Genomic DNA, 26,361 nt, shown 5'->3' on the forward strand with positions numbered 1-26,361 from the left:
TTTATGCTTGCCTTTTACAAAAGGCTGTGATGGGAAGGAACTCCAGTCTCTGTCCTCAGAAAATTTGAACTCAGATTGCAGTATGATCAGAAGTGAAATGAATCTGGTGAAAGTTTCCACAGAACTGCAGGCACCTTGGACGGGAGGCATGAAGAGTGGCAGAGGGACAGGTTGCCACTGATGGTCAGAGAACTGTGGGCAAGGGAAGTGATCACTGCATGCTTGACACCATGGCTTTGGCCAATGCCTCATTTCTATAACTTCATAATGCTTTTGAAAAAGTAAATAACTAAATGAAATAACTGGTAATGCTCAGATACACTGGACAGATATTCCCACAGTGATTCATGAATATAAAAAAATTATGATAAAAGCTTTGAGTGAAAGATTTTTAGTTGTTCAAAATTGGAAGGGCAAAATATATTATTTTATTTTGTTTGAACTTTTAGATACATAATGAGGCATATATGGTATATATTATGCATCTGTATTTTGTGTCACTGATATTATTTAAAGTGAGGAAGGTTGTACATTTAGATGTGGTTATTTTGATATCTTGAGATCAAAATATTTGGGAATTTTTTCCAGATAATATTTCTGATTTCTTTTTTCTGTACTGATTCAGAACGAAAATGGGGTTTGGAACCATTAATATCTGCTATGCAGCTGAAGTTCTGGTTTCCTGATGACTTCTGCCCTAAGTTAAGATCATAGAGACAATGTAAAAGGAAATAAAAATATATTCTTCTCTGGCAGAGCAGCAACACTATTCCAGCCTAGAGAAAACAGAAATATAACTAGAGAAGATATGAAACATATCTTCATAACTTTCTCCAAGGTAGCTTGGGTGACAAGCTGTCACATCTGCCTGGTAGGTTTTTAGACACCTGCAAGAGTTACAACAGCCTGACAAGTTGCATAATGCTCTGCCCTAGGACAGCACGTGAACATGTGCACATTCCCAGGCCATTGCAAAAGCAAACTGAAGTGTGTTAGCTAACACATTTTACTTTATATTTGTGACAAGCTAAAAGGACATGTAAAGGCAGTTATTCCAGCTCAGTTGGTACACAGTAAGTCACATTATCTGATCCATGGATCTAAGCCTTAAAGCTTAACATGTTAATTTCTGCCTTCATCCATATCCCATATCAAACCTCAAGGAATAGTAGTAAGATCAGGATTTGTTCTAGTGTCTTCAAAAAATAAAAAGGAGAAGGAAATAATACACCTACAATAAATACGCACAAACATAATTTACTGAGCCTTTTCTATTTATAGTAGCATGAGAAATAATTAAGAAATAAGTATTTCAGGGGTACATTGTCAGAACTGACATTTTGGACTGGTATGTGGGAAAGGAAAACCATTAACAAGCAACAAGGTTTGTTCATTTTTTATTATTGATCAGTTTGAAGGCTGAACTCTGTGGATTGTTGGAAAATGCATGGTGTTAAAATAATGAAAGCAAATTGATGCTCCATGGTAAGGAAGTTCAGTATCTGCTTCTTGCAAATGGAATTCTAACATTTCTTTTGATGTTAGCAGTACTATCCTGAGAAGGATCTGTGGACTGCTGAGTTGTGAAATGTGCTGTTAGAATATGGACAGGGTCACTCTCTTCCTACCAGCTGTGCCAATCCACTCCAGCCCAACTGCACCTGCATTTTTTATTGGGTTTTTTTCTCATCCTCATCCTTTACTAGCCATGGTAGTTTCTTACTCTGATTTATTCTACCTCAACTGTAAGGGAGTGATTATAAAGAACAGGCAGTCTTCCAGCACGAAATCAAGTCTTGGTTTAAATTGTGCCCTTCAGCTTTTTTCAGCTAAGATTTGTTTCAGCCAGTTGACATCCCTTTCATATTTCCTCATAATATATGGTGTGTGGCACCTCATGTGCTGTCTAGTGTGTTCCATGTGTCTCACAGGTTGAGAGATGCTACAGTTTATTTGTATGAACAAATCATCAGTTGCTTAGGGTGCATCTGCCTCTAACTTGTCATTTCCTTCATTCTCTTGTGCATTGCAGTCTGTTAATATTACCAGTTTTCAGTATCACCAATGAGGTGATAAATGTGTGGTGGTCTTTTATATGATCCTTTCTGCTCTTCCCCAGGTTTTCCACCTTCTTAAAAAATGAGTTTTGGAGTATAATGTTAAAATATAAACATATGTATAATATATAATGCAAAAAGGAGAGACATCATTAGAAAATGAGGTCTGGTGAAGACTGGCATGTTGTGATTAGGGTAGAGTAGGATGATCCTGAGGTAATCTCTCAAGGTTATTTCTAGATTGATTTCTGTTCACTCCTTTAATGCTTTTGTAATCTTCTGATGTATTTATTATATGTATTGGCCACTCACCGCTGCTTACACTTTTGAAACAGCATTCGAGACACGTGTGGGGGTTACTGATGTTCCACTGGATTAGAGATGCTGCAGGAGAGTATCACAATCACCTGACCTATCCTAATGTCTTCTGATTATAAAATTGAATTAATCACTTTTGTCTTTATGTCTTGCTTCTCAGCCCAATCTTGTCTTGGGCCATACTGAAGTTTTAGTAATACAGCTATGGGCCTACATAAGCAACATATAATGATCATTCAATGCTTTCAATGCACTGCTGTGACCATACACCCAGTTTTATGAGCATAGCTGGGATTTGAAAATGTGGCTTCAAAGCATGATGCTTAATTGCTTTCTCAAAAGGTTGCAAAATAATTTCCAGTCCCAGTCTTAGTGCCCTCACTGAGCGGGTCCCTCTGTCAAAACACCATTCCCTTTCCTTTCTTTGACCAGATCCAAATGCAGTTTTCCCTTTCCCTCCAACCTCCCTCACCAGAGCATCATTTCAATCACTTCTCTTATTTACATTTTATAAAGCACATTTCAGGATAGATAATTAAGTCCTTATCTATACAAACATTCACTTTTCAGTTGATTTTTAAGCAATGCAAACCTTCTAGACACATTTGATTTAAAACACATTTTACTTTAGCTGGAGCCAGCTGCTAATCAATGTAAGCTAAACCAAAATAAGCCCATCTAAAACTGAAATAATTTCTGTGCAGCGTTTCACACAGGTTTACCTAAATGTCTTTTAAATTACTCTCAAATTAAAACAGTGCAACTTTCTTAAAACTCTTAAAATCTAATATTTCCCTGAGCAAAAGGCATTTCCTTTGTGACTGAGAAAAAAAATCCCTGAAACTAGTGGGGGGGAGCATGGGAAGAGAATAAATTGTTATACTGAGCCTTGTTGTTCAATTATATTATCTCCGTCAGATTATGAACAGATCTTCATATTAGATGATAATTTTATGAACACTTATTTTTCACTGGGAGGGTTCTCCATCATTGTATTCCAAAATCAAGCAGCATTCAGATTTGTCTGGGTGATATATTTTTGTCAGCATGACAAAGGTTCCCACAGTGTTTAATTACTCAGACTAGCCAGGGGAGAAGGAAAGAAATGAGCCATGCTGAGTTTGCTGTGCCAGGCTTGCTGTCTGTTACATAAGCAGGCGTCTTTCCAATGCGTGACACAAAGGCAGCACCCCAACTTCTGTCTTCTCTTTCCACTGGCTGTCCCCCTGCAGATTTTGTGGGTTTTTTTTCCATTGGCTGACTCTCTTTTGTCTCATGATCTTTTTGCAATTTGCTCATTTCCAGGGCAGCAGGTTCTTGGCTTGGTGGAGAACCAAAGCGATTGGTATTTGGGCAACCTTTGGAAGAATCATCGCCCCTGGCCAGCACTTGGGAGGGGCTACAATACAGGTAGGCCCTGAGGATTTATTTGAATTAACATTTGCATTGAGCCTGCAATCAGTCTCCTGGTATAGAAAGCATGAGATGTGGTAACTTGCACCTCCCTTCCTTACCTACTGCAAAATTTGTCATTTAAAGCAGTAAAAACTATGCAGTGTGATGCATTTTGGAGTTTCTGGTCCTGTGCTACTCTGAGGAGAATATGTTCCTTCTCTAATACTCTTAAGGGAGATTGTATGGCATCCTTTGGGGAAGGGCAGAGCTTTTCAGCAGTCTGAGACATCCTCAGCACATCTTTTACAAGGTTTCTGTCCATGATGAAGTGTATGTAGGCCCAGCAAGAGGGAAAGAATAGGAATCGAGGCTCATTTTCTGTAGAGAGGTAAATGGTATCACAAAATGTTAGCCCAATAAAGATATAACTCTTGCAAGACAGCAAAAGAGTCATAGTTGTCCTAATAAAATGCAAACTACTGGCCATCAATTTCTGCCGCTGTGAGGAAGGAATAAAGGCACTAGATCAGAGAATTTATTAGGTTACAAGAGACAGGTCTTCCCACTGATTTGTGTTTGGTATGTGAGAAAACATACCAGGTGCATAAAGACACACGTACATCTAAATCATTTCGTTGCTAGACTTTACATGTTGAGGCAGTGAGTTAGGTTCCCCCTCTATTTGTAATAAAAGGGCAGAACAGATGGTGAAGCCTTCATTTAGAAAAGATAAATCCTAAATATCCCTGCACTATCAGGAAATTATTCACCATCATAGTGGTTTTGCTTCACAGAAATCTATTGAATTGAATTAAACAGACTAACCAGAAAAACAACTGCACAAGTTGTGGTTGGGTCATCTATTTCTATACTCCTTTCTATATTTGGGGTAATCGTGCCAGATTTTGTGAATTTGTATTTCAGCCTCTGCAAAGCATCTCTGTTCTGTGAAAATGTTCAAAAGAATAGCCTAACAGAACACAGATAGATACGGATTCAAGATTTTGGCAAAAGAGGTTTGTTTCCTGGTTCTCCACTTGCCAGAGCAGAATTGCATATATAAAGGCTTGGGCCACCCATCCCTCCACCCCCACCTCTCCAAAAGCATGAGACAGAGCTAAGTTTCATGGATTTGTCCTGAAACCTGAAAGTTTATGATTTACACAACTAAACTTGTTGATGTCAGTTCTGTTCAGTGTTAAACCACAAAGCAGTATCTTTTGTTCTACTGACAGATGACCACCTTTTATAGTTACTTTCTTTCTGCTGCATTTTTGCTTTTTCGTTTCTGCCATTTTAATGCTGACAAGAGAGAAATGTGACACAAACACGTAACATCAGAATGTATGGTGGGTAGTATCTAAAATGCAATTATATAAATGAAAATGCTGTAAAGCTTTAATTTATATTGTCTTAACTTACTGTTCCAAATGTTCTATAGGGATACCAAATGTCAGTATATCACAAAATTCTTCCACTGAAAGCAGAAATAATTGAATGTCTGCAGTCCTTCACATACATTGCATGTGTTAATACATACCTACCAGGCCATGCATAATCCTGCCCATGATTTTAGTCTGCTCACAATTTCTTTCTTCAGACAAGTCACCTGTAGTTATAAAAACTTTCTCCTTTTTTGGAAAGAAAAACAGAAGGTAGATAATGAATGGAAGATTGACAAGTGATCATAAGAAGTGGAATATTGTCTTTTTAAGTATATGGAACAAGAGGTCACTGAGTGAAATGATGCAACCTCTGGGAAGTAGCAAATGATGTTATTGACAGAATCAGCATCATTCACTATAATTTTCTTAATTGAATTCATTGTTTGCCTCAGTAATCTAGCAGAGATTGGAGATATAAATTCTCAAGGAAGATGAAATACCAAGTGAAACTGGAGCTTGTTTGATGTGTTCAGTAAATTAAAATAATTGGCACTGAATGCAACACTGTGGCCAAGGAGGATTCTGAAAACTAAACAAGGGGGACAGGAAAGAGAGGCGATAACTCTAAGCAAAACACTTACAAGAGACAGTGGACCAGGAAAGGGAAGACTCAGAAATTCAGGTGCTTAGAGCTGTACTTAGGAACAGTAAAAAGGCCCTCAAAACGCTGAACCTTTAATGAGCTAAACAAAGCTGGATCAGGGGAAGCTCTCAGACAGACTTTGCTCTTGCTCTTGGGCAAGTGTTTACTACAGACCTAGAATACAATACTAAGAAAAGAGATTTTTGTGTGAGCCTCTTCAGCCAGACTCAACTGTGACAGATTTGATGCGGAAGCAGCCTCAAAGTCAAAATTCTTCCACTGCTTCCTCACAATTTCGGAAGCAAGTAATTTATCTTTCACTCCTACCTTTCTATATCTGAGCCACTTGGGACAACACATAGGTTGGGGAGTCACAGAAGGCAGATACATTAAAGCCAAAGGTGTGTTTGTTCCTTCTCTTCTAGCTGTTTAAAACCAGTAACCATATGCATTCTCCTATTCCTGTGTGCCCAGGCCAAATCTCCTGACAGCCAATACAGATTTTCAAGGAAAGATTTTATATGGTTGTTTTTCATCCTTCTTCCTCATTTGCACAGACAGATAATCCAAGTCATACTTTAGTCCATGATAATGTAATCTTAGGAAAACCAGACCAAACTCAAAAGTCAGTTCAGTGATAATTTAATTGGTGTTTAAAATGTTCTTAGTTAGAACCACTCCTTATTTGAAATAACATTCCCTTCCTCAAGTCATTTTAAACACAGTTCCTTCTGTACCACAAAGGTACTCAGGTTTTTTCTGTACGTCATTGACTGAAACTTAGTAAGCTGCTTAATCAAATACTTTCTTATATATTGTTCACTCCATTTTACTTGTCTACACTAAGATTAATACTTACAGACACTCACAGATACATTAGTTAAAGCCCACTTTTCTCTCTGTATAATCTATATTGCCTTTCACTGACTAAACTGTGCTTTCAAAAGTATTTCCTGAGCCACACTATGATTTTTCTTGTTACGCATGTTAAACTGACAGCTCCGGAATTGCACTGTATGGTTTTGATGTTCATTTCTGGAATAACAGTCATCTTAGTCCTCAGAAAAATATCTTTTCAAAGAAATTCTAAACATAAAAGCTTTTAGTACTTTGCCATATACTTTCTGTTGGTGGAGAATAAAAGCAGTTTCTGGTGACTGTTATGATTTCAGGCCACTTTCTCAGCTGGTGTGAATCACCTCTGGCTTTAGTGCAGCAGGGCCAATTTACATCAGCTGAGAACAGACTCCATGCCCTTCAAATGGAGCTTTAGGATGGATCTGTCCCTGTAATTTGGGTGGCAAGGGGGCATTTGTAAAAACTTAGGCCCAGGGGATTTCAGACTTCTATACTACAGAAGCCCGTCCTGAGGATTTAAGGCTCATCTGAAATACACTGCCTCAGTGCAACTACTAGATACTGTAAGACGGCGTTTCAACAGCTTGAGCTGACGATTCATACTCCCACGCTGAGAGATGTCACATTACCAGATTTGTGGATTGAGAACAGAAGGGAATGTCTAGCACCTAACGATTACCAGGCTACATGTGCACCGTGCATTATTACTCCCATGTGTGTAATGACTGGAAGAATGCTATAACGAATCTCTTCCCTTTATTGTTTCCCTGAAAAAAAAGGACGTATGGAAGATGAATTGAAAGTGGGAAGCATACGTTATGTCATTTTTGCATAATATTTAACAATTGTGAATGATAAAGAGAAGTGTAGGGCAGACTGTTTATATGAAATTAGACTGGATCACATCTTGTGCTTTTTTGTGATGATACTGTGCATCTTCAGGGCGGAAAGCATATGGCTAGTAAAGCAGTACAACATGGCGTGATGGTGGTCATGAACTGCCTGTGGTCCTGCTACAGAAACACAATAATCACTTTCATAAGAGCTCCATAGGCTTCTGCTCATGACATTATGATAATGGATCTTATGTTAAGAAGTGCTGAGCACTTTTAATTTAATCAGATATTTCTGTTTTTCAGAAATCCTCACAATTAATGCTTTAAATAGTTATTGTTGCTAATTATGGATAGATCTGTTACCAAAATGCCTTTTTTTCCCCCTGGAAGAGTCAGAATTCCATGACATCCATCTGAATATAGCACTAATTTACAAACTATATTCCATAGCGTGGTGCTTTAGGCACTGCCAGGACTCGAGACCACGCTGCCGCTGCCTCTCCCCCACCCTCGTACCGGACGGGTCACAAAGTAAAATTCAAACCCCGGGGTTAAGATAAGGAAAGTTTTAATACAACAGTGTAACAATAACAATAACAGTAATAACAATGAACACAACAAGAGATATAACATATGGATACAGCAGTGAGGGGACCGACTGAACAAAGGCCGACTCTGGTCCTCCCACACTTGGGCGCCCGGGCCTGACATCAGCGTGGTATCAGATAACCCGGCTAGAGCTCCCTCCCCACTGCTGGGGAAACTTAACCCTATCCTAGCTGAACCAGGACATAATCCACCCCTATATTCTATGCCATCTACGTCATGCCCAGCTCCCATTTAGCAATGAGCAATAACCAAAAAACAATTAACAAAAGCACAATATAATTCACAGCATGTTCTCAGCCAAAATCAAGTCCCCTTGTGGTACGCATCGGACCTCTCCATCCTCCTGCATCACCCACCAGGTGCACCCACGTCCTTGAGCAAAAACAATCCCGTGGATGGGTTTGCCTTTGCCTGGCGCAGGACTAACCCAGACCATTTCTCCCAGCACATCCCTCATGCGCACCACAGGGACTCTATCCCCGTCCACAACACGTGGAAGTTTTGACTGAGCCGGGCCAGCTCGATTGGCAGATCCTCTTGTGTTGACTAACCAAGTGGCCTTTGTCAGATGTGTGTCCCAGTGTTTGCAGGTTCCACCTCCCATTGCTTTCAGTGTAGTTTTTAACAGTCCATTGTAGAGCTCGATTTTCCCAGAGGCTGGTGCGTGGTAGGGGATGTGGTAGACCCACTCAATGCCGTGTTCTTCTGCCCAGACATCTATGAGGTTATTTCGGAAGTGAGTCCCATTGTCCAACTCAATTCTCTCTGGGGTACCATGTCGCCACAGGACTTGGTTTTCAAAGCCCAGGATGGTATTCTGGGTGGTGGTGTGGGACACTGGATAAGTTTTGAGCCATCCAGTGTTTACTTCCACCATTGTGAGCAGGTGGTGCTTGCCTTGGCAGGTCTGTGGCAGTGTGATGTAGTCGATCTGCCAGGCCTCTCCATATTTATATTTCATCCATCAATCTCCATTCCGCTGGGGCTTCACCCGCTTGGCTTCTTTGATGTGCTTTCTGCCAGAGGCTCCAGGTAGGGCCATTCTCCCCGGCTGCGATGTAGAGCATGTTCTTAACCTCCTGGCCTGCCCGGACTGGCCCGAGGGCTACTGCCTGGGCAATCTCCTGCTTAATTTGTTCAAAAGCTTGCTGTTGCTCAGGGCCCCATTCAAAATCGTTCTTCTTGCGGGTAACGTGGTAGAGAGGGCTCACAATCAGGCTGTAGTTTGGGATGTGCATCCTCCAGAACTCCACGGTGCCCAGGAAGACTGAGTCTCCTTTTTAGTGGTTGGTAGGGCCATGGCTGTTACCTTGTTTATCACCTCCATTGGGATGTGGCGACGCCCATCTTGTCATTTTATTCCTAGGAACTGAATCTCCCTTCCAGGCCCCTTAACTTTCTCTCGCTTGATGGCAAAACCAGCCTTCAGGAGGATTTCAATTATCTTCTTTCCTTTTTTCAAAGACATCCTCAGCTGTCCCCCCCCATACAATGATATCGTCAATGAACTGCAGGTGTTCTGGAGCCCCACCTTTCTCCAGTGCAGTATGGACCAGTCTATGGCAAATGGTGGAGCTGTGTTTCCACCCCTGGGGCAATCGATTCCAGGTGTACTGGATACCCCTCCAAGTGAATGCAGACTGTGGCCTGCACTCTGGTGCTATTGGGATGGAGAAGAACGCGTTAGCAATGTCAGTCATGGCGTACCACTTGGCTGCCTTCGACTCCAGCTCATACTGGAGCTCTAGCATGTCCGGCACTGCAGCACTCATCGCTGGCGTAACTTCATTCAGGCCACAGTAGTCCACGGTTAGTCTCCATTCGCTGTTAGGCTTTCTCACTGGCCATATAGTGCTGTTGAAGGGTGAATGAGTTTGCTAATCTCATTCTGGCTTTCTAGTTGACGGATCAGCTGATGGATGGGGACCAGGGAATCTCGGTTAGTATAGAACTGCCACCAGTGCACCGTCTTGGTAGCAATTGGCACTTGCTGCTCTTCAACGTTAAGCAACCCCACCACCGAGGCATCCTCTCAGAGGCCGGGTAAGGTGGACAATTGCTCAACCTCCTCCAAGGCAGCTATACCAAAGGCCCACCGGTATCCTTTTGGGTCTTTAAAGTACCCTCTCCTGAGGTAATCTGTACCTAGGATGCACGGGGCATCTGGGCCAGTCACAATGGGGTGCTTATGCCAGTCCTTCCCAGTTAAGCTTACTTCAGCTTCTAATAGGGTCAGCTGTTGGGATCCCCCTGTCACTCCGGAGATACAGATGGGTTCAACCCCACTGTAGCTTGATGGCATCAGTGTGCACTGTGCGCCAGTATCTACCAAGGCCTTATATTCTTGTGGTTCTGATGTGCCAGGCCATCGGATCCACACCTTCCAGTAAATCCGATTATCCCTTTCCTCCACCTGGCTGGAGGCAGGGCCCCTCTAATCCTGCTCAGCATCACTCACTTGTCGTAAGAATGACTCCTGCGAGAATGACTCACAGGTCCCCTCAAGAGGGTCAGGCATAACGTTGGCCATTGTATTCTGTCTGGGGGATTTCCGACTGGACACTGGAGCTGTGTTTCTCTTGGAAGATTCCCCTTTCATGGTGGTTTTCCCTTTCACCCGCTGTAATCCTGCAGCTGGGGCGGAAGTGGGCTGTCCATGCCACCTCGTCATGTTTTCCCCATGGTCGCGCAGGAAGAACCACAGGGTGCCCCGTGGTGTGTATCTTCCACTGCCCTTCTCTTGGGTGGGGAAACATCTATTTCTAATGGCTGAGACATTGGCCTGTGCAGGTGGAACATAGGACATGTCCTCTTCCACTTTCTGGAGCCTCTGAGACAGTTCCTCTACAGCTGAAACCCAAGCATGTTGGGAGGAAGGGACATTTCCCTCATATTGCCGGAGCTGCATAATCACTTCATCCACTGTTTGAGTCTGGGTGTCTCGCCACCAGGACGCTACTGCTAATGCTTTGGAATGTGCCTCTGGTGCACTTTGCAGGAACTTCTGCCACATCAACTGTGTGCAAGGGGCCTGATCTGGATCCATTGGTGATCGCTCATCATTCAGATCACCATAAACCATTTCAAACACAACCAATTCCCTGAGGTTCTGAATGCCTTTCTCCATGTTGGTCCACTTGCCTTACCGACATAGAAAATCATCCTTGTAGGGGTACCTCTCCCTCACAGCGAGCAGGAGTCGCCTCCAAAGGCTGAGGGTTTGAGTCTGCCTCCCTATCGCCTTGTCAATGCCAGCCTCCCTGGACAATGATCCCAGCTGCTTGGTCTCTCTCCCCTCCAATTTCAAAACCAGCAGCTCCACTATCCCAGCATCGGAGCAGCCAGTTGAAAGTCTGCTCACCTGGAAGGCGGCTGAAATCCTTCCGCATATCTCACAACTCACTCAGGGATAGAGATCGGATGATTACCTCCAGCTCTTTCCCCTGTTCTTGTGCTGGGCCTGGCTCATCTCCATCCCCTTCTATGCGAGCTGACATTTTGGTGCATTTGGTTTTCTGTATCAGGGCAACTTATACTGGCATTGCTTGTTCCTCTGGCCCAGCTGCTGTGCTGGTGGAGGCGACTGATACTGGCACTGCCTGTCCCCCTGGCCCAGTTGCTGTACCAGTAGGTTCACTTTCAGACCCTGCAGCCCTTTCTCCCCCTTGGGGGCAGTGAGTAGCATTAAGGATGATACGGTAAGCATGGGCCAGTCCCTAGCACATCGCAGCGAGTTGTGTCTCCCGGGGTTTGTCAGATTGGCAACACACATTTTCCAAACACTCCACCAGTTTATCAGGACTCTGCACTTGTTTGGGAGTGAAATCCCAAAGCATTGGGGGTGACCACTGACTCAGGCACTTGCCCATCTTTTCCCACACACCTTGCCATTTATAACTATCTGCCCTCGGGTCAGGTTTCCGGGTGGTGCTATTATTGGAGAAGTACCGCATGGCCCAAAACAAGATCAGGCAGACACTCAGAAAGCGTTGTGCCGCAAGCACACTGGCCTGGATGCTCCAAGGAGAGCTGAAACTCTCAAAAAACGAGAGGATCTCTTCCCCTGGCTCACCCACAGAGGGGGTGAGACCCCAAACAAAAGCCCAGGCAGCAAACAGGTACCGGTTCACCCCCACAAGCAGTGATACAAGCACATTATAAGCAGACAGTAACCAGTACAGCAAAACAAGACCCTTGACACGTTTTCCACCAACAACAAACGCCAGCACTGGGAACACACAGTGGATATAAGGATTAATCCAGCCCCACCACGCAAGCAAATTGGCCAGCACTGCAAATGTTCCTTATCAAACAATACAAATAAAAACAGAAAAATTGCACCTAACAGATTGCTCTAACACACTTTTTCTTTTTGTCCTTATCTCAGACCTCTCGTGCCCCACGTTGTGCGTCAAAAAGGCTGTGGTGGTTTAGGCCCTGCCAGGACTCGAGACCACGCTGCCGCTGCCCCTCCCCCACCCTCGTACCGGACGGTGCAGGGAGTGAAATACAAACCCCGGGGCTGAGATAAGGAAAGTTTTAATACAACAGTGTAACAACAACAAACTGGACAACAACAATAATAATAGCAGTAATAACAATGAACAGAACAAGAGATATACCATATGGATACAGCAGTGAGCGGACCGACCCAGACAAAAGCCGTCCCTGCTCTTCCGCGCTTGGGCGCCCGGGCCTGACGTCAGCATGGTATTGAATAACCCGGCTAGAGCTCCCTCCCCACTGCTGGGGAAACTTAACCCTATCCTAGCTGAACCAGGACACATAGATTATAAATAAAAAATAAAAATAAAAAAGTAAGTCCAACACCAATAACAAGGCAAAAAGTAGCACTTTCTCTACCTACTCAGAATCACACTGTACCAGTTTTTTGGATGAGATTATTCCTTCTTTAAGATACTGTGAGCTTGTTCAGAATATTGTTATCAGTGCAAAGCATACTTATACACATGTGCTTTATAGTGCACAAAGATGTATTTGAGGTACAGGTAATGTGCACATTGTACAGGTAGTGCCAACACATAGTTTTTAGGCTCAACAGGAAATGTCAGTCTGTTTGTGTCAATGGTGGGAAGCTAAAATGATAATTCTGGTTTTGATGACCACATCCCTATCTTTGTTGGCTATAATCTGTAGCTTGCACTTAAAAATAAGCTATTTTAACGCTGACTACCCTCAAAGAATAGCTTCCTTGCCAGTCTTTCTCATGCAGTTTCTAAAGCATGTGCTGTACTAAGAAGTTGTTTACAGCATGCTTGACATTTCTGGAATGAGGGGCAATATGTATTTGATTTTGAAAATGGTGCCACTAATTTGAGAGGCCTGTCCATGTAGTAATGGCATTGCTGTGGCTGAATTAGTCTACTGTTCATTGCATTGTCTGAGATACATCCTCTACTCCTTAGCAATTGAATCCATCAGACCCTGTAATGAGTCTTTTTTTTAAAAACAACACCTGACTTTCTTTGAAACACTGAAAACTTTCATCTCCTAAGGAACCTGTGATTAAAAAAAATGACATTAAGTCTATATCGATTCTAGTCCACTGTATTGGAGTAGATAAAAAGTATTTCTTTTTAGTTGATTAAATTGTCCTAGTTTGGGGTTTTTGACTGGTCTGACCAGAGTTCGTAATGTAAAGTTCTCCATGTAATGTACATAAATAGGACATATATATAGTATTCCAATCTAATGATTTAAAGAATCATTCTGAAGTGTGGTATTCTTAGCTTGATCAAGACAGTTCTTTATGTGAACAGACATAGCTTGATGAGTAATTATGTTGTCCAGCACTCTGAAATGCCCTCTCTTTATTGTAGAGGGACCATCATTAGCAGGTTAAATTTAGATGAAAGACTTGCACATAAAAGCTTAGTAGAGGCATCCAGGTGCTTAAACTGAGAACAAACTTCTATTCCATGACAGGGGATCCCCAGACAATGCATAGTAATAGTAAAACCAGTCCTTTTTCTTCTGAAGTGCAGGTTCACTTTCCAATTTCTCATTGTGCTCATAAAAGTGATTGTGTAAAGACAGTTCCTTTTTGTAGATACATAAACAGAGGTTTAGCCATAGTCCCAAAGCATAGAAAGAGACATCACAGTTAAACTCCATCTTTGGACTCTAGCAGGTGCCTGGTGCCTGACACAGAAAGTAGCAGAGTAACAAAGATGTCTTTCTACACCCTTGTGTCAAAGCCTCTAAGAGAGTGCCAACAAAAAGCAGTTGAATTTGGTCATAGTCAGGTCACTCTCTTAGGTGCTGTTGGGTACAGAAATTGCTATGCTTTAATCATTTTAGTGTTAGGGTATACTAAGTTCAGGACAAACCTTTCCCCTTTAAAAAAAAATCCAGAGACTTTTGAGAAAGAAGAATCTGCAAAACTGAGTGGACACTGAGATCTCAGAAGAAGCAGCTCAATTCTTTCCTTTCCCCATTGTCTTTCTTCTGTCTCTATGTTCAGCTACATCCTGGCTTTAATTGTTTCTGCTGTAACTCCTCAACCCTCCCTCCTCCACCTCTTTGTCAAACTGAGCTCAGGGTAGGATAGGAGCACTGCAACACCCTATATATACAGCTAGTTTCCACACAGCTGTTCTCAAGACCTTAGCATAGACAGTGAAAAGAAAAACTTTCCCAAATAGGATCATAGAATTATAGGCAATTTAGGTCAGAAAGAATCTCCAGAGGTCTTCTGGTCCTATTCCCACTGAAAGCCAACTCGTGTTGCTCAGGGCCTTTTCCAGCTGAGTTTTTAGTATCTCCAAGGATACCTCTCAAGGCAGGCTGTTCCTGTATTTGGCTACTGTCTTGGTGAGAAAAGTAAAAATTTCTAATACATAATTAGAATTTCCTTTGCTGCAATTTCTGTCAGTTTCCTCTCATTCTGTCTCTGTGCATCTCTTAGAAGAGTTTGGCTCCATTAAGTAGTTGTAGACAGCAATAAGAGATCCACTTAGCCTTCTCTTCTCCAGGCTGAACAATCCCAGTTCTCTCAGCTTCTCCTCATATATGTTCTCCAGGCCTCTGACCATTTTGGTTGCTCTCCGCTGGACTTACTCCATCAGTGTCTTTATTTGACTGAGGAATCCAAAACAGTACTTCAGATGTGGTCTTAAAAGCACTAAGAGTGGTAATGACTTCCCTTAACTTAAGGGGCTAATATAGCCCAGGATGTGGTTGGCCTTCTTCGCCACAAGGTCCCACTGGTGACTCATGTTCAACTTGATGTCCACCAAAACCCTTAGGACTTTTCCTGAAAAGCTTCTTTCTATCCACTTGTCCTCCAGCCTGTACGGTCCACTCAGGAATAGTCCCATGCAGGACTTTTTGTTAAACGTTATGAGCTTTCTCTTAGCCCACTTGTCCAACCTGTTAAGGTCCCTCTGAATAGCAGCCCTATTCTCAGGGTATTGGCCACGGACCCTAATTTGGTGACATGTTGTGGGAGGATATCGGACTTGCACAACTCCATGAGAGTTATATCAAGCAAAGCCGTTTATTTTTCTAATAGTACATACTTATGCTCTCGCTAAAGCTCTTACTTCATGATTAGCAAATCAGCAACTGGACAGCTATCAACCTTTTCTCCTGTCAGCATAAGACCACTCTAACACACGCTGTACAGACCAATCAACTTCTTGTTCACGCGCTGTTCATGCGGCGGTAACTTCTCACAGTTCAGTAATTTTCCACAGTTCAGTGTTGCAGCTGTCCGTTGTTTTCCCCTGCCACCATGGCACAGCTCAGCAGTTTCTTATCTTTCTCCCAAAGCCTGTTTCCCATCAAAGCCTAGCTGTTGATTCAGAGGCTGTGCAGGGCTGACAGGCCGATGTCTCCCACATCTCCCCCTTCTTTGTTTTACAGCTGCAACTGCAAGACTTGTTTCAAAGCTTTATTAATTAAGGTTTAGACAAACTTAAAAAAAAACAGTATACCTAAAACAATTCTACAAAAGGCTCAAAATAAAACAGCAGTTACAGTTAGTAGTTGAAAAGAGTAGGACAGTCTTTTTCACCATCACATTTCCAGGACACTGGGATACACTGGGTTGACTGAGGACCACAGCTGATTTCATTTACCCGGCATGTTCTCATATTGCACAATTCAGCACTCCCGTCAGACCCATCCTCACAGTCCGGATCCCCATCACACTGCCATCTGTTAGGCACACACTGACCACTGATGCACACAAAATCAGATTCAGCACATGTCTTCTTCACACAAGCAATCTCATCACTGCCATAAAGCATATGACTAAGTGTTACAAAATAAGGAAGATACAGAATAGCACACTTACTTAATGGGGTACTAATATTCAGATCCGCAATTGCTGGGGAACCCTGGATGCAGCGAGGATTTAGAATACCCTTCCTTGCAAACCGGAAATCCTACACGATGCGTCCATCCATAGGTGAGGCATCCAACATCGCTGCAGGCCGGTCCAGCCTCATATATCTAAATCAGGCCAAAATAACTGGCAATTTTCTTTGAGCGGAAACATCTGATTTCATCCTCCTGTTGGGTTCCACCCAGAGCCTGGCCATCACTCAAGGGGGAAAACCAAGGGAGTTTCTAATAAGGTTAAACACTTGAGTTCTTAATTCTTAATATTGCTAAACAAAGAAAGTTGAACACACACACTCTTATAGCATTTCATCCTTATTAATAACTACATTTTGTCTAAGCTACATCTTTCACTAGTGACTAGTAAGCCTATATATCTCATCAAGAAGTTGCAATTACTGTTAGCATTTTCTCTTAAAAGAGTTGGCAACCGTAGTGTGATTAAGGACAGAGATAGTGTATTTTGTCCTACTGCAGTAGCAAGCATTACTCATACATTCTGCCTAAATGATCAGTTGAAGAGACCGCAAACTGTCGGCGCAGGGACATCCACAGCACCCACAGCCGGCTCCTGAGTGTCTACCAAAAGCTGCCTCTCACACCTCAGGTATGGTGGCACACACCTTGCCAGTAACCACCGGGGACCGTGACCTGTGGAGACACAAGCATAACCTCTTCCCCAGGTTATTAAAGGATATGGTCCTTCCCAGTTACCACTTTCCAGGTTTTTTGCTAACACTTGAGCCTTGCGCTGGACTTCTTGTTGATCTGGTATCTGCAACGAGAAGTGACGCAATATTGGTGGCACCTGTGAGACAGGGGAAATGTTTAAAAAGTTCATGACATATAATGCCTTATTTAGCCTTTCGTGAGGTGTAGATAGATATCCTCCATCTCCCCCTTTTTGTTGTTGTAATAGATGCTTTAGCGTGCCATGCGTACGCTCCACAATGGCCTGTCCGGTCGGTGAGTGGGGAATGCCAGTCAGATGCTTGACTCCCCACTGTATGGCAGGACGCAAACACTGCTCCAGAAAAGGTATCAACAGACACATGTACATATTTTAACGCTCCAAATGCAGCAAAGTGAGTGACGTCAGATTGCCATAATTCTGAGGAGGTGAGTCCCCGAGGGTTGACACCACTAGCTGTTGAAGAGAGGGAGTCCTTCTGGTATTCAGGGCAAGTCACGATGATGTCTTTAGCCTGACGCCTTGATAAAGAAAACTGGTTTTGTATTGCCCTGGCGTTTTGGTGGAAAAAATGCATATGAAAGCCGTGCTTGCTCGAAGACATTTGTATTAGCCACTGTAACATGTGCATAGTAACCAGAACAATGATACACACAGGTTCCTGACTAGCAAGTAATAGTAGGCGCTGCCTACCTTTCATGATCAGTTTGGCAAACATTTCTGGATGAGTAGTGACTGTTTTGTGCATTTGGTGTGACAAACAAAAATCCATTCAATAATAACAAGAGGGTTACTAAGTGTTTCATCCCACTGAAACAGCAGAGCATATGACTGCCCTAGAGGGTTAAATAATGCCAGTTGATACGGATGGCCAGGCACACATCGCGGTGTTTGTGTTTCTGAGATGGCGTTAGCTGCACGGTGGAGATCTTGTTTCGCTTTCTCTGTAATTAGTCTGGGTGATGCCAGTGAAGAATCTCTTCGCAAAATATAAATCATTTAAAGTCTTAACATCAGTTTTAAGTTTAACCTGTTGCGGGACAGTGGTCTGTTCACAAATTCTCCACCCCAGGTACTGCCACGGTGATGATCGCTGTACCTTTTCAGGTGCTATTTGTAACCCATTTGAGATACTGAGTCTTTGGTTAAAGCAAGAGCCTTTTCCACAATCTCCTGTGTTTCTGCTGCTATAAGGATGTCATCCATATAATGATATATAACAGCCTGGGGGACCTGCATTCTAACAGGGCTCAAAGCCTTTGCAACAAACCACTGACACATCGTGGGACTATTTTTTATGCCTTATGGTAAAACAACCCAGTGGTATGGTCTTGCAGGTTCACTAACATTAATACTGGGAACAAAAAAGGCAAATTTAGGTGCATTATCTGGATGCAAGGGAATGGTAAAAAAACAATCCTTTAGATCAATTATTACAAGATGCCAGATTCGGGGAATCATTGTAGGGGAGGGCATTCCTGGCTGTAACGTACCCATATCCTCCATGGCATCATTAATGTGTCGGAGATCATGTAAAAGTCACTATTTACCACTTTTCTTTAAAATAACAAACACCAGGGAGTTCCAAGGACTGGTGGTAGGTATGATATGTCCTGCACTTAACTGTTCCTGAACTAAATCATTAAGGTGGTGCAACTTTTCCTTTGGCGAGGACCACTGATCCACCCATACAGGTGATTCTGTTTTCCAGGTTAGTTTCAGGGTGGGTTTAGGGGTCGGTTATACTGCAGTGGCGATTAAGACAAATTTGATCCAATTTGAGTTCCCCATCAAGCCATACAGTCACAACTCCATAATGTAGTAGGGGTTTCCAATATGAATGGATGAATATTTGTTACCCAGTTTTCTGGGCCCCTTACATGAATGGGACCAGAAAGGAGCTTTTTTGGGGGGGCTTTTGAACCTTTTTGGAGACAAAAAGGCAGCTAGCCGGCTCTAAGGAGACTGGCAAGCCGGTGGGCGGGCAGCTGAGGTGGCGTGGGCTGTGGGCAGAGCCAAGGGCTGGTGGCACCTGTTTTGAACGAGGTGTAAACACACCAACGGTCACTTGCTGAGGAGACCAGCTCACACCCCACCCCTTGGTAACGAGCTGGGTGGGCTGCCGAGTTAGCGTGGGCGGAACTAGCACCACCCACCGTTAATTCAGTGATAAGAGCCCTGTGGGAGGGCAGCAACCTGGTCACAGAGATCAGGGTAATCAGATAGTACTTGACTGGGAGTGCATCTAGGCAGCTTGTAGGGCAGGGCTGAGACCCTGCCACTGGACAAGGTACATTCGGTCCCTGCAAGCAATTGATCAGTACCGGAGAGAGAGGAGGGAAGGAACAGCTCTGCAGGGAAGTGAGAGCGCTGTGTGTTGGAAACAGCACACAGGGATTGGTTCTCTCCCGGCCAAGGACCATGGTCACAACACGACCCAGAGGCAAAGTGATGAGGAATGTGGGAACTCAGACAGAGGTCCTGCACAAACAGGTGGCTGTGCAGGTCTCTGCTTGCCAAGAGTGCCTGAGCCTGGCACTTGAATTGGAGGGAGTCAGAGACACCGTCTGTGTGCGGTGTGATCAAGTAAACGATCTGCTCAGGCAGGTGATTGAATTGAGGGAGGAGGTAGAAAGGTTGAGAACAATCAAAGAGTGCAAAAATGAGATTGACTGGTGGAGCCGCACTCTGAGTCAAAGACAACAGGTAGAGGCTCTACAAGAAATACATGACTCCCTCCCCTCCTCTCACCAGGCAGAAGGAAGGCATGTGGAGGGCAGTGGGGAATAGAGTCAGGTCCTTCCTCGGAAAGGCAAGCGAAAACCTCCTCCACCCTCCTCACCTTCCCAGCTGTCGTTATACAATAGGTATGAGGTGTTGGAACTAGACGGCCAGCCAGCTGACGATGGTAATGAGGACCCACCTGGTGAGTCATCTAGTACTTGTCCCTCAGCCCCAAGACTTACGACTTCTTCAAGTAAGAAGAAAAGGAGGGTAATTGTAGTGGGTGACTCTGTTCTGAGGGGTACAGAGGGGCCCATATGTCGACCAGACCCATACCATAGAGAGGTGTGCTGCCTCCCTGGGGCTCGGGTCAGAGATATTAAAAGGAAAATCACTAGTCTGGTGCTGCCCTCTGATTACTACCCCTTATTGGTTATCCAGGCAGGTAACAATGAGGTGGTAGAAAGAAGTCTTAAGTCACTCGAAAAGGACTTCAAAGCACTGGGGTGGCTAATTGAAAGCTCGGGAGGTCAGGTCATGTTTTTGTCAATCCCTCAAGTGAAAGGGAAAACCACTGATAGAGGGTGGAAAACGTATCTGATTAACGTGGCTCAGAGACTGGTGCCACTGTCGGAATTTTGGGTTATTTGACCATGGCAAGGTTTATAAGACACCTGGTCTGCTGGCGACAAATGAGAAAGGTGGGATGCAGCTGTCCCTGAGGGGGAAAAGGATTCTGGGGCAGGAGTTAGCAGGGCTTATTGACAGGGCTTTAAACTAGATATGAGGGGGGACAGGGAGATAACTGGGCATGTTAGTAACAAGCTTAAGGGAAACGTGCCAAAGCTTGAAGGATGGTGGACTGGTGAGGGCTCTCCCTCTGCCACTTCATTTGAGAGAAGGGAAAGATGTTCAGGAACCGTGGAAGCACCTGAGAAGGGTCTGGTAGGGAATGGGGCCCATGCTCACAAGAGGGTGTTGGATTCATTAGCTCATCTCAAGTGCATCTATACCAATGCACGCAGTATGAGCAACAAACAGGGGGACCTTGAAGCCATGATGCAGCACGAGAACTATGACATAGTAGCTATAACAGAAACATGGTGGGATGTCTCACACAACTGGAGTGCAGCAATTGATGGCTACAAGCTCTTCAGGAGGGATAGACAGGGAAGAAGAGGTGGTGGAGTGGCCCTATATGTAAGAGAATGCTGTGATAGCTCGGAAATCAAGTATAGTGATAACGGGGTTGAGAGTGTGTGGATCAGGTTAAGGGCCAATAAAGCAGATCTTGCTGTGGGAGTCTGCTATAGACCTCCCAACCAAAGCAGTGAGGTGGATGAAGCTTTCTACAAACAGTTGGGAGAAATCTTGTGGTCACTTGCCGTTGGTCTTGTGGGGGACTTTAACCTCCCGGATATCTGCTGGGATCACAACACAGCGGAGAAGGAACAATCCAGGAGGTTCCTGGAATGTATGGAGGATAACTTCCTCATACAGCTGGTGAGTGAACCGACCAGGGAAGGTGCCCTCCTGGACCTGCTTCTTGTGAACAGGGAAGAGCTTGTGGGTGAGGTAAAAGTTGCAGGCTGTCTAGGGTGCAGTGATCATGAGATGATCGAATTTTTGATCCTTTGAGAAACAAAGAGAGGGGTTAGTAAAACTGCCACCTAAGACTTCTGGAGGGCTAACTTCGACCTGTTCAATAAACTGGTTAACAAAATCCCTTGGGAGGCTGCCTTGAAGGAAATGGGAGTCCAGGAAGGCTGGACATACTTCGAGAGTGAAGTCATAAAGGCACAGGAGCAGGCTGTTCCCGTCTGCCGAAAAACAAGCAGGAGGGGAAGGAGACGGGCCTGACTAAACAGGGACCTTTGGCTGGATCTCAAGAACAAAAGGAGAATCTATCGCCTTTGGAAGAGGGGCCAGGCCTCTCATGAAGACTATAAAGTCGTAGTGAAGTTATGCAGGGAGAATATTAGGAGAGCCAAAGCACAGCTAGAGCTCAACTTAGCTGTAGCTGTTAAGGATAACAAAAAATCTTTCTCTAAATTCGTTAACAGCAAGAGGAGGATTAGAGAAAATCTCCCTCCCCTACTGGATGCAGAGGGAAACATGGTAACTAAAGATGAGGAAAAGGATGAGGTGCTCAACGCCTACTTTGCCTCGGTCTTTAGCAGTGGAACTGGCTGTTGCCTGGACACCCAGCCTCATGAGCTGGGAGATGGGGAGGGGAAGCAGACTGATGTCAGCACAGTTGAAGAGGAGGTGGTCAGAGACCTGCTACACCACTTGGATGCACACAAGTCTGTGGGACCGGATGGGTTACACTCAAGGGTGCTGAAAGAGTTGGCAGATGTGCTCGCCAAGCCGTTTTCCATGATTTGCCAGCAGTCCTGGCTGACCGGGGAGGTCCCATTGGACTGGAGGGTGGCAAATGTGACACCCATCTACAAGAAAGGAAGGAAGGAGGATCCAGGAAACTATAGACCTGTCAGTCTGACCTCGGTACCAGGGAAGGTCATGGAGCAGGTCATCTCAGGTGCCATTAAAAGTCATATAATGGACAACCAGGGGATCAGGCCTAGTCAGCATGGCTTTATGAAAGGCAGGTTGTGGTGGTTTATCCCCTGCCAGGGTCTGAGACCACGCGGCCGCTACCCCTCCCCCACAAAGGGAGTGAAATACAAAGCCCCAAGACTGAAATAAGGGAAGGTTTAATACAACAGTGCAATAGCAACACAACAAACAATAACAATAACAGTAATAGTGATAGCAATGAACAGAGCAAAATAGCTATCAAATACAGCAGTTTGAAGCACGATGTACAAAACCACGAGTGCACTGCGCTCCCGCGCCAGGAAAAATGTGACCTGCCAGGATGTGACATCTGCATGGTATCTGAATAACCCAGCTAGAGCTCCCCCCCACTGCTGGGGAAACTTAACCCTATCCTGGTTAAACCAGGACATAATCCACCCCTTTATTCTATACCATGTGCGTCACATCCAGCTGCCACTTAGCAATCAGCATTGACAAAGAAAAATTAACAAAAGCACAGTATAACTCACGGTGTGTTTTAACCCACAATCAAGTCCCCTTGTGGCACGCATCGGACCTCTCCATCCTTCTGCATCACCCACCGGGTGCACCCAGGTCCTTAAGCAAAAACAATCCCGTGGATGGGTTTGCCTTTGCCCAGCGTAGGACTAACCCAGACCATTTTTCCCAGCAGGTCCCTCATGCGCACCACAGGGACTCTATCCCCGTCCACAACACGTGGAAGTTTTGACTGAGCCGGGCCAGCTCGATTGGCAGATCCTCTTGTGTTGACTAACCAAGTGGCCTTTGCCAGATGTGTGTCCCAGTGTTTGAAGGTTCCACCCCCCATTGCTCTCAATGTAGTTTTTAACAGTCCATTGTAGCACTCGATCTTCCCGGAGGCTGGTGCGTGGTAGGGGATGTGGTAGACCCACTCGATGCCGTGTTCTTCTGCCCAGGCATCTATGAGGTTATTTCGGAAGTGAGTCCCATTGTCCGACTCAATCCTCTCTGGCGTGCCGTGTCGCCACGGGACTTGCTCTTCAAGGCCCAGGATGGTATTTCGGGCGGTGGCATGGGACACTGGATAAGTTTCGAGCCACCCAGTAGTTGCTTCCACCATTGTGAGCACGTGGCGCTTGCCTCAGCGGGTCTGTGGCAGTGTGATGTAGTCGATCTGCCAGGCCTCTCCATATTTATATTTCATCCATCAATCTTCATTCCGCTGGGGCTTCGCCTGTTTGGCTTGTTTGATTGCAGCACATGTCTCACATCCGTGGATGATCTCTGCGATGGTGTCAATGGTGAGGTCCACTTTGCAGGAACTTCCGCCACATCAGCTGTGTACAAGGGACCTGATCTGGATCCATTGGTGACCGCTCATCATTCAGATCACCATAGATCATGTCAAACACAGCCATTTCCCTGAGGTTTTGAATGCCTTTCTCCATGTCGGTCCACTTGCCTAACGACATAGAACATCATCCTTGTAGGGGTACCTCTCCCTCACAGCGAGCAGGAGTCACTTCCAAAGGCTGAGGGTTTGAGCCTGTTTCCCTATTGCCTTGTCAATACCAGCCTGCTTGGCTAAAGGTCCCACCTGCTTGGCCTCTCTCCCCTCCAATTCCAAACCAGCAGCTCCACTATCCCAGCACCGGAGCAACCAGGTGCAAATTTGCTCGCCTGCAATGCGGCTGAAATCCTTCCGCATATCTCGCAACTCACTGAGGGATAGAGATCGGATGATTACCTCCAGCTCTTCCTCCTGCTCTCGTGATGGGCCTGGTTCATTATCACCCTGTGCACTGCGAGGGGATTTTTTGGTATATTTGGTTTTCCGTATCTTGGCAACTGATATCGGTACTGCTTGTCCCTCCGGCTCTGCTGCTGTGCTGGTGGAGGCGACCAGCACTGGCGCTGCCTGGCGCCCTGGCCCAGCTGCTGTACCAGCAGGCTCACTTTCAGACCCTGCAGCTCTTTCGCCCCCTTGAGGGCAGTGAACAGTGTTAAAGATGACACGGTAAGCATGGGCAAGCCCCCAGCACATCGCAGCGAGCTGCATCTCCCGGGGTTTCTCAGATTGGCAGCACACCTTTTCCAAACACTCCACCAGTTTATCAGGACTCTGCACTTGTTCGGGAGTAAAATCCCAGAACGTTGGGGGTGACCACTCACTCAGGTACTTGCCCATCTTTTCCCACACACCTTGCCATTTATAACTATCTTCTCCCGGGGCAGGTTTCCGGGTGGTGCTATTGTTGGAGAAGTATCGCATGGCCCAAAACAAGATCTGGCAGACATTTAGAAAGCATTGTGCCACGAACACAGTGGCCAGGAGGCTCCAGGGATAGCTGAAACTCTCAAAAACCGAGAGGATCTCTTCCCCTGGCTCACCCACAGAGGGGGTGAGACCCCAAACAGAAGACCAGGCAGCAAGCAGGTACCGGTTCACCCCCACAAGCAGCGAAACGAGCCCATTATAAGCAGACAGTAACCAGTAGAGCAGAAGAAGACCCTTGATACATTTTCCACCGAGAACAAACACCAGCACTGGGAACACACAGTGGATATAAGAATTAATCCAGCCCCACCACGCAAGCAAATTGCCCAGCATTGTAAACGCTTCTTATCAAATAATACAAGTAAAAACAGAAAAAATTACACCTAACAGATGGCTCTAACACACTTCTCCTTTTGTCCTTATTTCAGTCTTCTCCAGCCCCACGTTGGGCGCCAAAGTTGTGGTGGTTTAGCCCCTGCCGGGGTCTGAGACCACGCGGCTGCTACCCCTCCCCCACAAAGGGAGTGAAATACAAAGCCCCAAGACTGAAATAAGGGAAGTTTTAATACAACAGTGCAATAGCAACACAACAAACAATAACAATAACAGTAATAGTGATAGCAATGAACAGAGCAAAATAGCTATCAAATACAGCAGTTTGAAGCACGATGTACAAAACCACGAGTGCACTGCGCTCCCGCGCCAGGAAAAATGTGACCTGCCAGGATGTGACATCCGCATGGTATCTGAATAACCCGGCTAGAGCTCCCCCCCCAATGCTGGGGAAACTTAACCCTATCCTGGCTAAACCAGGACACAGGTCCTGCCTGACAAACCTGATCTCCTTCTACGACAGGGCAACCCGCTTATTGGATGAGAGAAAGGCTGTGAATGTTGTCTACCTTGACTTCAGTAAGGCCTTTGACACCGTTTCCCACAGCATTCTCCTGGCGAAACTGACTACTCGTGGCTTGGATGGGCACACGCTTCGCTGGGTAAAAAGCTGGCTGGATGGCCGGGCCCAAAGAGTGGTGGTGAATGGAGTTAAATCCAGTTGGTGGCTGATCACAAGTGGTGTCCCCCAGGGCTCAGTTTTGGGGCCACTTCTCTTTAATATCTTTATTGATGATCTAGATGAGGGGGTCAAATGCACCGTCAGTAAGTTTGCAGATGACACCAAGCTGGGTGGGAGTGTTGATCGGCTCGAGGGTAGGGAGGCTCTGCAGAGGGATTTGAACAGGCTGGAGCAATGGGCTAAGGCCAACTGTATGAGTTTTAATAAGGCCAAATGCCAAGTGCTGCACTTCAGCCACAACAACCCCCAGCAGCGCTACAGGCTTGGGGAGGAGTGGCTGGAGAGCTGCCAGTCAGAGAGGGACCTGGGGGTGTTGACTGATAGCTGGATGAACATGAGCCAGCAGTGTGCCCAGGTGGCCAAGAAGGCCAATGGCATCCTGGCTTGCATCAGAAATAGCGTGGCCAGCAGGGACAGGGAAGGGATCTTACCGCTGTACTCGGCACTGGTGAGGCCGCACCTCGATTACTGTGTTCAGTTTTTGGCCCCTCACTGCAAACAGGACATTGAATTACTCGAGCGTGTCCAAAGAAGGGCAACGAAGCTGGTGAAGGGTCTGGAGCACGTGTCGTATGAGGAGC

At 45.1% G+C, this 26,361-nt stretch overlaps 1 protein-coding gene across 6 annotated transcripts in view; it reads left to right on the plus strand.

Moving 5' to 3' along the window:
- Positions 1-26,361, plus strand: part of LARGE1 (LARGE xylosyl- and glucuronyltransferase 1) — a 354,353-nt gene that overhangs the window by 251,920 nt on the left and 76,072 nt on the right. For 5 of the 6 annotated variants that reach the window (XM_074871306.1, XM_074871308.1, XM_074871309.1 and 2 more), the window contains one exon: positions 3,681-3,785. The exons of the other annotated variant lie outside the window; for it this stretch is intronic. In XM_074871306.1, coding sequence (XP_074727407.1) covers positions 3,681-3,785 — 105 coding nt within the window. The remainder of the gene's footprint in view (positions 1-3,680; positions 3,786-26,361) is intronic. 6 annotated transcript variants of the gene reach the window in all.

This window comes from Strix uralensis, chromosome 5 (genome assembly GCF_047716275.1).
Source record: "Strix uralensis isolate ZFMK-TIS-50842 chromosome 5, bStrUra1, whole genome shotgun sequence".
Classification (NCBI taxonomy): domain Eukaryota; kingdom Metazoa; phylum Chordata; class Aves; order Strigiformes; family Strigidae; genus Strix; species Strix uralensis.